This window comes from Bombus fervidus, chromosome 5 (genome assembly GCF_041682495.2).
Source record: "Bombus fervidus isolate BK054 chromosome 5, iyBomFerv1, whole genome shotgun sequence".
In the NCBI taxonomy this organism is placed as follows: domain Eukaryota; kingdom Metazoa; phylum Arthropoda; class Insecta; order Hymenoptera; family Apidae; genus Bombus; species Bombus fervidus.
Window position 1 is genome coordinate 14,435,352 of NC_091521.1, and position 14,418 is coordinate 14,449,769.

Sequence of the window (14,418 nt, forward strand, 5' to 3'; positions counted from 1 at the left end):
GTAATGTCGCTACTTAATAACAAAATCAACTGACAATAGACGCACTGAAAAAATGCATCGAATATTATCTGCATTCCTATCTCCGCTTTCATATAAAACGTATTGATTATATTCAAAACACAGGTTCACTGCACCTTCCATCGAATATACCGTTTTTAATAACTCTCATGTCACAACTGAACAAATCCAAAACCATGTAATACCAAATTCATTTTGGCAGTATATTTAAAAGGTCCACTTTATAGAAAATTTATCACGTTGTCGAATATTCTCCTCTAACCACGTTTTTCTGGACGCATGAACTTCGACAAAATAAACCACCTATCTCGGCATAACAAAGTAAGGAATCGTGCTCAGCTTTCCGGCACGTTTCACAGTTTCAACCGTGAAAAACCACGGAGCACCGTAGGATTGCAGGATTCTGAGAAAAAGTAGATCGGTAAAGTGTCCCTTTGAAGAATATCCATCGTGAAAAACGGGAGAATTTAATTTCGGCGAGTGTCACTCATAAATAACGCGGCGTTCTTTCGCGTCGTTGTGAAAGGCTGTACACCTAAGGCGGAAATCGAGCTGAAATGGATGGACAGTCGATTGTACTACGCGTATGACGTCGTGCGGACGACAAGCAGATCGGTGAAGTAGAATGGCCAGGCTGGAAAAGAAGAGGAACATCAAACCTACGACCAGGCTGGTTTTCGTTTTCGGACTGAAACACGAAGTTCCAGCCGAGAGTAGCGTGCTTCCAGATATATAAGCGTATACCACGAACGTGTACCTAGGTTCGGTGAGTGCTGGCAGATGTATCTTGGCACGATACCAAAGCTCTAATGTTATCCGGCAACGAAGAGAACCGGTCGTAGACGAACGGCAAGTAAGGTATCGCGAAATTATCGTTACTCAAGAATTTAGTGCTTAACAGCAGCTTGCCAAGCGCCTAAGCTGGTGTCGACAGAGAAAACCGACTAACTTCCTATTTTGTTTCTTCCGTCACCTCTCTCGCGGTAATCTGCCTTCCCTCGTATAATGCGCAAAGAGCTATACTCGTTGGTAGAGCAGCTTCGTTTTGGGGAACGTCGATAATTTTCCAGTTTATTAGAATTTTATTTGCGGTCGTATTTCGTCGATATCGTTACTTCTAACTGTGAAATGTTCGAAAGAATGGACATGGATGTTGTAATTAAATAAATGAAGCGACTACCATAAACGAGTTTCTTACTGTTTAAGTTTCACCGTGAGTATACTCGTTTACGATATACAATTTTCAAGAAGTTCCAGTTTAGACTGTTTCCCACGTTTTGGCCCTCTGTCCTACTTCTTTCTTCTACCTTGCGCTTGCTTTCATTATGTTATTGTCCTTCCCGTTGTCTCCTTACCAGAACCGTTTCGAAAGTTTTACCATGTCAGAGTCTTAATCGTCTCACGAGATTCAACTATTTTTCTCTCCTGAAGGAGCAACCGAAGATAAAAGAAACTGTTACTGGCGATCTTTCGGAGGTGAATAAACGGGTTGTGATCTCAAAGAAGTAGGAAACGATCTTCTATCGCGAACGGGAAACTCATTCGTCAATATAGAATTCAGCAATCTGTGTATACCGCTTCTTCGATTTCTTTCTTAAAACTTTTCCATTCCAATTTTTCGTTAACACGTCTCAATGTTGCCTGCCAACCACTTTGTTTTCCTATGATCGATCGCTTTAGACGTTCTTGACGTTTAATAGCCGTGGAATCCACCAGAGAAAAATACTCGACGCGAATCGATGTTCACGAAAAAACAAAAAAGAGAAATATATTTATATTCGATTTTCATTGGTACTCGAATCCGTGGAGATTTCTTTTACCTCTATTAAAAGCAACAAACGATCGATTCAAAACGATGTACGCAAAAGGTTAGCACGAACGGAAGAAGTTTTGAAAATCATCAGCGAATAATACTAGATAGGTAATAGAACTGCGGGTCGATTCTTCGAGAATATTCAGATTCGAGCGAGCAAGTGGTAATATTAAGAGGAATTACAGTCCAAGTCAGTTACGGTTCAGGAAAAGTTGGCAGACGATTGGAACACTTCCACCAGCGCAGCGAGACGATGAGTATTGCAAAAGTTAAATGAGAACGAGTTAGGCTGGCAACAGACGATAAGCTCTGAGTCTCGGCTGCTTCCTGAATCATGTCGATAATGACGTACCATTGTGTGTGAATCTCCTGATGGGAAAATCTTATAAAAGCCAGTAAAAAAACTGCTGACTAAAAGACGACGCGACGTAACGTGGCCCGATTAGAACATTGAAAGAGCAAGTACAGAACGTTGTCGTTCCATACAGTTTACATGTTTTCCGGCAAATAAAATTACGAGTAAATTGACGAGAAGTCGGCTGCGTGTAACCTAACTTCCCTGAAATAATAGACGTTACGTGAAATACGGAACTAACGCGGTGGTTTCTTGAACGTTTATCGAATTATTTTGACGTCAATTAAAGTGGAACACGAACAGCTAACTTAAACCATCCTGTGCCGAAAGTGTTTTAGAACCTGTGAGTTTACTACTTGTAAATCTGGCGTGTCACAGACACGAAAAACATTGTCGAAGCTTTCATTCTGCTTTCATGCAAATATGTTTACCAGAGAAAAGCTTTTCGAGCGTATAAGCGACTACCTCTGCGTCACGAATACACTTTGTTCGACTGTAGAGGATAACGATCGGTTAACGAGATTTTGAGCTTCTATCGCAGTAGGATTTTCTTTTTTCAAGCGATCAGATAAATTGTTTACGCGAATCGATCTTAGCTACGATTCGCAATTTAAAAAGAAAAAAATCTCCGAATCACTGACCGACGACTTTGACGACTGAAAAAGTAGAAATTCTATAGATCCAATGTAATCAAGCAAAAGGGCTATTATTAATTCTATTAATATTCATTAACCGTTCGAAATACTCTCAACTTTAGTTATCTTTGGGAAGGTCAACTCATCTTCATCTCTAACGATAGATAAAGCAAAATGGAACGTTGAATTAAGTAAAATACGACGAAGCGGCCATTGAGAATTAACGGACTACAATTCGTACGGTAGCCGATCGCTGGCGCTGAACTAATTTTCAATTGGCCGCGAATCGATCGTTCGAAACGAATCATTTCTACGACCACGATATGGCACTCGAGCTGTTACAGTCTATAACGAAAGATACTGCTTCCAATTATGGTACATTGTAATTAGTAGAATATTATTAGTACCTCGAATTTGCGAGAACGTTTTAAAAATATACCGTTTATTTTCAGTATATTTTGTTCGATGAATCGAAGACAACAGCAGCACGCGTTCGCGTCTTTCGATTATCGCGTTTCGCTAAAGTCCGATAGCCCGCGGCACAAGTAGCTTCGTTACGTAGCACCATTACATAGCAGCAATTCAATGTCCCGTCCTCTTATTTTCCATGCAATGCGCCGGCACGAATTGGATTTTTACCAACAAGGAAGTAGGCTGAGAAAGAGAAGAAAAGAGAAGAGAAAAGCGAGTATAAAAGAGTCGGAGCGTGAGTTGAAGGGATAGCGGTAGATTCGAGACGACCGCTGCTTCGAATCGAATAACGGAGCTACCCTCGGTCTGCTGCCTTCTCGCCGGAATAATAAGGACTCCATTCTCTCGAGATCGAGAAAATCGATCGCACCCTATCACGTCCATCGCGCATTATTGCCGCCGCCTGTTTCCGACAACTCGTCCCCGCCGTTGGTCTACGCCTGATTGTGGCCACGCTTGACAGATCCATCCCGGTAGGTGTTGCCTTTGGTACTACTGTTCGCGATGGTGTACGTATCTTCCGGTTACTCCTCAACTTTCCCAGCCCCAATCCGGCAAAAGAAACAGACCACACGCCCGCAGGAATAACGCACTCCCTCGATAAAATTACCTTGTCTACTCGACTGTCTGTTTCTTTTAGCGAAAAGGTTTGAACAATTTCATTTCTTAACTTGACCGAACAAAGAGCCGAGTTAGAAACTTTTCCCGTAAGTTGGCAACAATTTTGTAATTTGACGGCAAACTGACAAATCGGCTTCATTATGTGAAAAAGTGGATAAAAGCTTGCATGGTACCATTTTTATAGCTCTTTTAAGTAGTATGTAATATGTATCGAACATCTACTGCGTAACGTGTTTTAAGGATTCGATCTTTTCTTTACAGAACATTCATCGAGGAAGACAACGAACGATTAAATTGAGGTTCGAATATTATTCGGAGTTAAATGGTGGCAAATTATTATCGTAAATTGTTGAATGTAATTATACAATGAGAATGTTTGTATAAATTGTCAGCAGTTTGCGCTAATACTGTTCAGTATCTGTAAACGTTTCGCTCAGAAAGCAATTACGGATCTAATATCTCTAACTGGAAACTTCGCAAACCCTGATAGAATGTAATAATTTGAAAATTTATTACGTAATTTAGCAAGAGATTAGCAGATATTACAGCATCCTTCTCGTCATTCCAATTTAAATCTTGCTCCAGAAATAAATATTTTACCTTGCTTCTTGGTACCACCCTATCCAACTCGATAAACGATTACATACTTATTACGATTTAATCCTTTAATATCTAGGCATCTAATAGTTACGCAATTGAATTCCTCGGGCAGACCCATACCCATACATACAAGTACGTTTAGTCTAATCTGAAGATACTCTCATAAGATATAACAGAACATTTTAATTTTTTTTTATGTACACTCAACAAACAAAAGGTGATACGGGACTATGTCCTGTCGTCACGAATGAAAATTAATTTCTATCGGCTTTCGCTGTAGACAGAAATCGTCACAGCATCCTCTAGCTGGAATACGTGACCCAATATGTCGAGCAGGGCTTAGAACAACCCTCTCCTTTATTAAGTTAACCCTATATGCACGAAATCCATCCATTTATATATCCCGTGTGAGCTCCGCTTGTATCTTTGTAAGTAATTGTGTCATTTGAGTATTCAAACAAAGTCAAATTAATGATAATGATGAACAGTTTCGGAGATTATGTGGTAACGATACCAATTACATGCAACGAATTTCTCGTTACAATGAGAATGAGTTTAACTTGAGATTCATTGAAAGTCGTTAAAAAGAAGCACCAGCCGGAAGCTTTACTAGCAACGCTAAAGCAAACACGATTATCATTTCTTCGCAACTCTAATTGAAACCGTAATCAGTCTTTCGCGATACTAAAAAGCTTAAAAATACAAAACTTTTTCGTAACTCTAATTTAACGTAATTAATCTGTTGGTCAGCCCACATATACATCGACAAAAGAAGAAAAAAAAAAAGATAACTACAGATACTAAAATCGAGCATAGTGACAAAGTAGTAACGAGAATGATTTTCCATGCTCTGGGTGATCCAGAGGATGGAAAACCATTAGTAGTTGCCCTCTTCTATGGCAATTTGCCGGGCCTCTTCGGCTTGTAGCCTCTTCTTTCTTCGGGCGCAATACCCGCTGAAACCAACGACCATAGTGATCGCTGTCCGTTTCGAAACTTACTCGCGACCACGACCACGAAATTCGAAAAATCGATGGACAAGGCCAGAGACGAATGGTATGCTTCATTCGTGGTAGCAGCCTCGCCGTCGATTTTTCAAATCAATTTTCCTGAAACAGGTTGGACACGCGAAAACGCGCCTACCCGACCAGAGACTGTGCCAACCTGCCCGGCCCTACCTACTTATAATTAACATTCACACCAGAAAGTATGCTACCTATCCTACCTAGCCCTATATTTAAAAAATGGCAAAACAGGCACACCAACACACTCGCTCCACGGTTCTCACACATAACCCGGGCGCAAGAGCCTACACTAGAGAAACGTCCCGGGACGCCTCCGACACCCGAGTTTGGCACACAACTTTCACGCTCTAATTTACATACCATTTTCCTGAAATCGACTGACGTTGGCTACCGACCGTTGCATACAAATTTTTTGCATATTTTGATTTTAATTAGAATTAATTTTAAGCATATTTGAATTCCAATCTTAATTAAATATACATAATTGTGCATGATTATACGTATATTATCTAAAGAAATAATATTATTAAATAGATGATACACAGTCTGATATCATTGTAATGAAAAGGCAAGATTAAGAATAATCTACTGTACATATCTAATAACACTGTTATTATAAATTGCAATCATACTTTTGAAATTTCTATGTGTTTAAAAATTATAATAAATAGCAAAAACGACGCAATTCCACAGCCTAGCCACGCGCGCGCGCACACACACACACACATACAATGTGGAAAATACGTCGTGCATGATATACTAACGCAACGTCAGTCGCTGAGAAATTAGGTATTAAGTTTGTAATCACCTTGTCTACTACCTGTCTCCTACCTAAGTAGCACCTGGACATGTGAGTGAGGTTCTAGCAATAAATATGGAAGAGATTAAACCTGAAAATCCTAGGCTAAAATATGATCAGTTGCAATATTTCGTATATTTTGTATCTAACGGTCTAATATTCCTCGATTTTGTAGTTCAATTTTATTTCCAATTTTAACAACTTTATACTTTACTTTATTTCATTACTTTAATGAATTACTGAACTACTACATAAAAATGAAAAAAAGTTAATAAAAAATATATTTCTCAAAGAACAGATTAAGATTCGATACAAATAGTTTCTATATCAATAAATAACAATGAAATATCCTCAGGAGATTCCTTTATCAAAACACATCTTAGGAAACATAAACATAAACAAGTGTTTGAAACTTGTTTTGATTCTGAAATCTGCCTGTCGCGAAGTGTCTTCTTGCACGTGGAAATTTGATACATTCTTGGACGGATAAGATTACAATTTGGTATCTTTTGTCTTTAATATGTTTCACATGTCAAATTTTACTAAATATGGAACTCGAGTAATAAAATTGTTCCATATTATAATGAATCAGAAGATAAAATTAAATATTATTCATGGAAACTCATTAACACTATAATAATTTTAGTCATATATAATTGAAATCTCTCATAATAACGAAGCCTGAGGGTATCAGACTTTTCCACTACGATATAACTAAATGAAGTTATTTCGTTATTTATTACAATATTCATGTTTTATTTATTAATAAATATGTAATGCCCGAGCATTTAATCCTTTTACATAATCATATAAACTTTGATTTTATAAATAATTCTATATTTTACGATTTTGGGCCATAGATACATATATTAATTATCAACAATACATTATTCATGTCAATCCTTTATATCGAAATACAAAAACACGATGTGCAAGAACACCTATCCTGAACTAATAAATAAAACTCGGACAAGAAACGTTACTACTCACGAATATATTAAATATCCGCGGTCACTATGCTCGTCAAAAATTCTACGTAATACAACCAGTCAGCCGTGCCGATTCGGACCTTTCATCCTACGACATGATTGAGTGACCAGAGGAACAAAAATGCCTGTGACTCACCATTAGATACGAAGAACGCTGCTCGATGTCGATGACCCAAGAGTAGTTATTGGGAAGCCCATCAAATAAGATCCACAAAATTCCCCTGAAGCGAAAACTCGAAGAAATCTGTAACAAAACGTGGAATAATGTAATTTGTTCTTAAAAATAATATTGATTATTTGAAAATTTTTAAACAATTTGAAGTGTTAAAATTTTCAACAGATTTTATTTTTTAATTAATACGAATGAAAGAAAGAAAAATGTGAAATGACAATATTATCACAGACAATGGACGATAACGAAACAAAATGTAAAAGTTATTTCAATTTTTCAACAAAGTCTAGAGAATTTAGGTCGAATTAATGTTAAAAAGTTCGTTTAAAAAGTAATTTAACATATTTGAATTAAAAATAGTCACTTGTTTAATCTCACATATATTCACCTTAGTCTTCGTAATAAACCATGAAGTTATAAAAAATATCATATTACGTACATATTAATTATATTAGTATCGTGAATTATTTGTGAGAAATGTAATTGCATCAATTGAATACTAAATAAACATGACAACTATCTTATAAAAAAATGAAACAACGTAAAAATAAGTTTGCCTTAATGAGAATAAATCAAAAGTTACCATATTTCTGTGAGAAGTTAGCGGATCGAATATCGAATAGAACGAACATCGTTAATCATGGCGTCCTCCTAATGCTTCGATGTTTCTCTTGCAATCAACGAACCTGTACGAAAGAGAATCAAAACTATGAAATAAATGTATGAAGGGAACAGATTATATAAAAACGAATAAATAATGAAGATATTTTATAAATTACTGAGTAAAACGTACGTTAATTAAACAAAGTTAATCGTAGCCTGGATATAGACGGTAAAAGGATGACGACGAAGGTATTACGCAGTTAACAAACGCCATGTTCGGGTGATACATCTTAACGCCTCGATTTTCGACAATAGAATAACCCCCCGCGCAACAGGTTCGCGTCGCAAACTACGTAATTCGGTAGAGTGGGGCTACGAACACACACGAATAGAATTCGGTTGATATCCTATATAAACAAATTTTTTTCTACTAGATACGTAGCTGCTAGATACATTGATGTTTACAGTGAATTTCTCGTAGTTTCTATACGTGTTTATTTTCAGATTGGTCTCAAATTTGACAACATAATCACAATAGTCATGTCTTATTAGAATGTTAATGCAATATGTTTCATACGATACAAACGATCATTTCTCGTTACAATGCTAATGCAAAATATTTTATATCATACACGTAATCATGTCTCATTACAATGCTAATACAAAATGTTTTACATTATACATATAACATATATAAAAGTTTCCTATAGTAAATATTGAAATACTCTTGTGAATTATTGTATGTAGAAATACAATAAATACACATATATGTATATGTTCAGTCTTAACCTCCTTCAGTAATCGGATTGGGTGGATATATGTGTGTAATAACTCTTCTAAATAATACTCATTATTCTAAATCGCAGATGAATTCGACAATACAAAAATAAATCTAAAAACTATATATTTACCTGACAACTTCTAAATGAACCGTTCTCGAATCTTCTTGCTGTGCTTCTCGTCCAAGAGTAAGTAACACTTCTACAGTTCTGTTGTCCACCAATATGATATATCGATCGCGAGAAATTTGTATCGATTGCGATTGAACATTGCGATATATAATTGAGTATTTCGCCGTTTTATTGGCGCTGTTATCTCTACCAAATATAAAAACATTACGCACGCATTTCGAGCAAAGATGCATTGTCCAATTTGAAACAAAAAATAAAAATCTCCATTCTTTTATCCTTCTCGCCTATTAAATAATACAATTGATTTAGAAAAATATCTGTAATTTTATTTTTTGAAGTTTGATTTGAGAAATCTTAGGTAATAAGAAGAATCAGTATGATCTTTTTATATAAACTATTTGTCTCACGATAGGTTTAAAGAAAGGAAATTCTACCGTATATTGAATACAAATCATAGACATTAGTGAATAAAATAACGTAAGTAATTAAATTAATAATTGAACTAACAAAATACTTTAACGTAATCTTACATTAGAAGATAAAATAGAGTTGCGTGTGTGAAAATATATCAAACTCACATATTTAATAATTAATTTAACGACTCGGAATTAAAGAATTGAAACGAAGTGACTCGAGAAAAGATATATTAAACAAGAAACACATCTTTTCACCGGGGAGATCATATGCATAGAAAGATGTTTCAATATTTCAATGAATGTACATCTCTCACGGTCTCGCAGGGAAATACGTGTGCTTTGCTGCATAACGTAGATTTTGTATATTTTAATAAAATTTTTATACGATATTAAAATCATTCAAATGCATTTTTGTAACAGAATTGTTGGATTCGCGATTTTCGCAGGATTAGATAAATAAATGTATCCATTCTGAAGAAGATGGAAGCGTAAGAGGATAGCAAGAGGCGTGAGATTATATAAGTGGAACAAGCTAACTTCGTCCACTTTGTCGACATATTTCTTTTGCGAGGAAAGCTTATTTCACGTAGTCTACTCGTAATCCATCCGTTTACTTTAGTAAGGACTGTATCGATCTGCGCTGCGCGTTGCAGCGCGCATTCGTATACGGAATGAATATGCGTCATTTGTGCGTGAGTACATAGGGAGTAGCTTGGTTGCAATGAATTTCTGATTCAGATCGTTTTCATGGGCCAGTCGTTTAATAAAATATTTATATTGTATTATCAGCTGCAATGCAAAATGCGAAACCTCCTACGATATGGAGTAGATATACATAATCTTCATAAAACGATTCAATCTCTATCAGTACACTGAAAACTATATTAAAAAGAAAGATTTACTCGCCAGTTTTACTATAAATATTAAATGAAAAATATGTTGTTCTTTTCAATAGACAAAATAATTTTCCAAGCGATACGTAAAGGATGAAAACGGTAGCAAACTCCGTCAGCTAATTACTTTAACGAGCTTCAAGTGGCATTTGATCATCGCAAGGGTCGGCGACGCGAAAATATAGTCGGCGATGCGATATAGAGGACCAGAACTGGAAGGTGTTACACATCCTACACATCGCTGTAGAAGCAAGAGGATTGTACGTCCTCGTATTTTTGGAAGCGGAATAATGCGTTTGTATTCCTGAATAAGTTTCATGAAATTTTATCGTTGCTAGAATTTGAATCTTCCTTTTTGAACAACGTCTGGATGAAAGAAAGTTTGAGATAACTTGGGTAAATTTGGTTAATTTAATTACAGAAGTTACTTCCTCTGTTTGCCTTATGAAAAATTTACTCAGAGCTTTAATTTAAAGAAGAAATATTTAAAAGCAATGCATATTTTATTTTAATTGCTCTATCTATGAAAAAAGGAAGAATTAGGTACAGTGTTATGATTTGCATTCGTGAAACTTCGAACTGACAAGAAATTGTAGTTTCTACGCAACGTTGATAAAAATTATTGAAACATATGAATCGTATATACATATTCCTATATAAATTTTCGTAACATGATTACAGCCGTATTAAATATTAATTTTTTATGAGTTCTCGGATATTTAGTTAAGTCAACAACATTTGATTTGCTTTTTAATGTATTTTCTGCTTAATATTCTTTAACGTGACAACAATAAAAACAAAATTGTAGTCTGTATAATAATAATAAATACATTGTGCGTGTAACAATAACAGTAACAATGTGAATTCAATAACAACGATATTGAGATAAATAAAAGATATCGTGTAATTTATCTATGCTTATGTCCACCATAAGTACCACCAGAATGATCATTTCCTCCATAATTATGAACTTCCGCGAAGAAACCTCCATGGGGATGAGAATGGTATTTTACGCTCCTCATGTTGCCACCAGGTTCGTGAATATGGTACTCTCCTTCGACCTCTTTCCCTGCGATTTAAAATATTTTTATCAATCATTCTCTGAGAGGCACGCGTTCTCTCGAATGTTCGTATTAACGATTAAAAGACACAAAATATCCTTACGCCAGTGTCATATTATTATTCTTTCCGTTGTAAATTGGGAAAAAAGTCCTAGAACTTGGGAATGGTCGACAAACAAACTCGCAACTAGTTCTAATTAAGAGGAAGTTCCACTGTCCAATTAATTCAAGGTTCTAATTAAGAGCACGAAATCAAGTCTCGGTACACTTTCATGTCGGCGCTCGATCAATGTTTTGAGCTTGGCAGTATACGTACCGTCGCGATGCTCCTTCTGTCCATGGTAGTCCTTAGTGTGTTTATCATCCACACCATAGGCGAACTTATACTTAGGATGGGCCTTGTAATCGTGATGATGATGGCCGTGTTTGTCTTTCCAACTGATCTCTTCGTGATGGCCCACCACGGGTCCAGAAAAGTGATGAAAGGAATACGCATGACCATGACCTCCACCCCCACTGTGTCCGGCTCTATCTACGCTACCAGTGTCTTCGTCGTCTAAAATTAAATGTAGTAATCTTATTTTTAAACTTCAACATTAGTACAATATTTGACCGATATCATACCTTCGTGAAACATTTTTAGTTGAGCACTAGCAAAGGTGATCGAGATCAGAGCAAAAACAACTAAGTTCTGAAAGCGAATAAGACAAGAAAAGAATTGTCAATTTTTAATCTGCCTTCTGACGTAGAGCATGCGGTTGGATGGAAAGTCGTGGCAAAAATATCTCGAAAATTAATCATGAAAATCGAACGCTGGAAGAACACGACAGAAATTCATTTTAATCATAGAAGGTCGCACATTCTGGGTAGAAAATTGCAAAAGGAGAACCCGTTATTCTTTCTCAGAAATATGGATGATAAGCGGAACAGACTCGCAGAGGCGATTTTCCCGATCGCATAAAGACTTCTAGAACATGCTGCGTTTTTACTTTACGATTACGACTTTGTAATACTTTGTCACGGATCCCGTGATCCGTTTTACGGAACGTCGCCCCACTCTTTAATCAATAACATCGGTGAAACTTGAAATTGGAACGATCGATCGCATTAGACCCGTCTGCCAACATTCCTTCGTTCGACGAACTGTTCAAGTTGCCTGCATTGTAATCCTTGCTTAATTGTGTCTCAACGAATTTGTATCAAGTAAACGTGTCAATAATCGCAACGTTAACTTTCACCAATAATCTCAAATGAGACGTAATGCGTTCACCGCTACTTTCCAACACTTGTATCTTCTATATTCACCTGTATCAACGCCATATTTGCTCCTTTGGAGGATCACGAATAGACTGATTATTGGATCGCAAAAATCCTATTTTATAAGAGCGTTCAGCTCACGAAAGAAAGAACTCATTAAAGCATTAATTTATTTGTCGTAGCTTGTCAGCGATTTCAATAGAGTGAGAGGCAAAGATAGTAGTGCTCGCTGGACCGAATATTTTTTAAAAGTTACAGTTCTAGTTTTCGTCATAGCCAGCCACGGATTGACATCGAAATTATATTGTGATGTAAAAGGTTGACAAAAATGCATTTCGAAATACTTGGCGAACCAAGAAATTCAGGTTTCCTGTTTCAAAATACCTTTGCAGAGGCGATTTCATGGTGCGGATATACAAAAAATCGATTGAAACGATCTGCTAACGAAACGCAAATTTTTCACTTGAAACTTGAATCACGCGATTCAACCGATGATATTTACGCATGCCGTTCATAAAGTTGAACTTTAATTTGAAGTTGTGCTCGTCATTATCTAAATTCAAGTATATACAAATGCATATACCGATACTTTAGTAGATTTAATCAACACGAAAATCTGCGATAATTCTAGAATTATAGAGCTACAATTATTCTCACGTTGACTCTGCTCAATTTCATTGAAGAAATCGTCCTATCATATATTCGATCAATAACGTAAATTAGACTGTCAAGATTAATGAGTAATAAATTGCGTGTTTTCGACGATAGAGCGAACGAGTGTCAATATGTCGCCTGAATAGCCGCATCCCAGCATGGCAATACAGTTTATTGTTGAATTTATTGCATTTCCGCGCAGTATTCGCTCGCATGATACATTCATTCCTGACTGAATTGTAATCTATCGATTCGATGTAAAGTCAAATACCCTCTCCTCCTTTCTCCCCTCTCTCTAGGAATATATCTCTTTGATTTAATGATTATCACCGTTGTATGTTGCTAATGTATGTTGGCCAATGAAATATTTTTGACGAATTGCCTTATGAATTATTAACGAATTTATCATCGAAGTTGCATTAACGTTACGTTTATTGAAAATCCCATGCCATTATGTAAATGTATTTTAGGAACGCAGATGAAGCTACAGTTTTCTAATTCGTCAACCTTTCATGTACCCTTTTTGTTTTCGGTATCGGAAAAAGATTATGCACAGTCTGATGATTAATTAGGATAGGGTTTCGTGCGACAATACTACTCAACTTTATAATATTTTCTGCAGAGTGCATATCTCCGTGGGACAAATTTTTCAAATATAATTTTGCTCGTGTTTTAGCTAATTCTCACACGGTTCGGCAATAACTCGATGATTTACGAAACAGGTTTTCGGAACTAGCGACGAAGAAATTGAGTAATGTTTCTTTTAGTCGTCAAAATTGCGCAATTCAAAGGAACTGCGCGTACGCCTTTACTCAATGAGCTTTAGAAATTCAACAGTATTAATCTGTGGCTTGACAATGCAAATTGTTCATTTAAATTTCCGTGTTGCGGATATGATATTTATCGCTTACACGAATTCAAAGTTGCACATCAGTTACAAGCAAATTCGTTATTAATTCAGACGCTTGCGAATTACCCGTGAAACTCGCGATGGGTACTATCGTTACCGAAACTAATATACATACATAGTTTCTGGTGATTACCAACTATGTAATAGGAACTAAATAATTTACAATACCGACGTGCCATGTACATATATTTGAACAGAAGTTATTTGATTTCAGT

At 36.3% G+C, this 14,418-nt stretch overlaps 3 protein-coding genes across 4 annotated transcripts in view; 1 reads left to right on the forward strand and 2 right to left on the reverse strand.

The window, feature by feature from the left end:
- The window catches only part of LOC139987832 (zwei Ig domain protein zig-8), a 144,330-nt gene extending 135,247 nt beyond the window's left edge, over positions 1–9,083 (reverse strand). The window contains exons 1-2 of one of the 2 annotated variants that reach the window (XM_072004556.1): positions 9,013–9,083; positions 7,463–7,570 (exon numbers count right to left, since the gene is read on the reverse strand). The gene's annotated coding sequence lies outside the window, so the exon portion shown is untranslated. Of the gene's footprint in view, positions 1–7,462; positions 7,571–8,081; positions 8,179–9,012 lie in introns of those variants that run through there. The other variant, XM_072004555.1, reaches the window with a different exon arrangement.
- LOC139987833 (tRNA N(3)-cytidine methyltransferase METTL6) overlaps positions 1–14,418 on the forward strand; it is a 113,225-nt gene that overhangs the window by 84,898 nt on the left and 13,909 nt on the right. The window lies entirely within an intron of this gene.
- Positions 10,859–14,354, reverse strand: Cpr11 (cuticular protein 11). The gene is made up of 4 exons (XM_072004561.1): positions 12,688–14,354; positions 12,007–12,073; positions 11,699–11,938; positions 10,859–11,390 (listed from the first exon to the last, which is right to left on the reverse strand). Exons 1-4 carry the CDS (start codon positions 12,700–12,702, stop codon positions 11,230–11,232), a joined length of 483 nt encoding a protein of 160 aa, XP_071860662.1. The 5' UTR covers positions 12,703–14,354; the 3' UTR covers positions 10,859–11,229.

Coding starts and splice junctions, on each gene's coding strand:
- Cpr11 (XM_072004561.1), bottom strand. Junction 11,939..12,006: donor ACTAAAAATGTTTCACGAAG/GTATGATATCGG, acceptor ATTTAATTTTAG/ACGACGAAGACACTGGTAGC. Junction 11,391..11,698: donor ACAGAAGGAGCATCGCGACG/GTACGTATACTG, acceptor TTTAAATCGCAG/GGAAAGAGGTCGAAGGAGAG.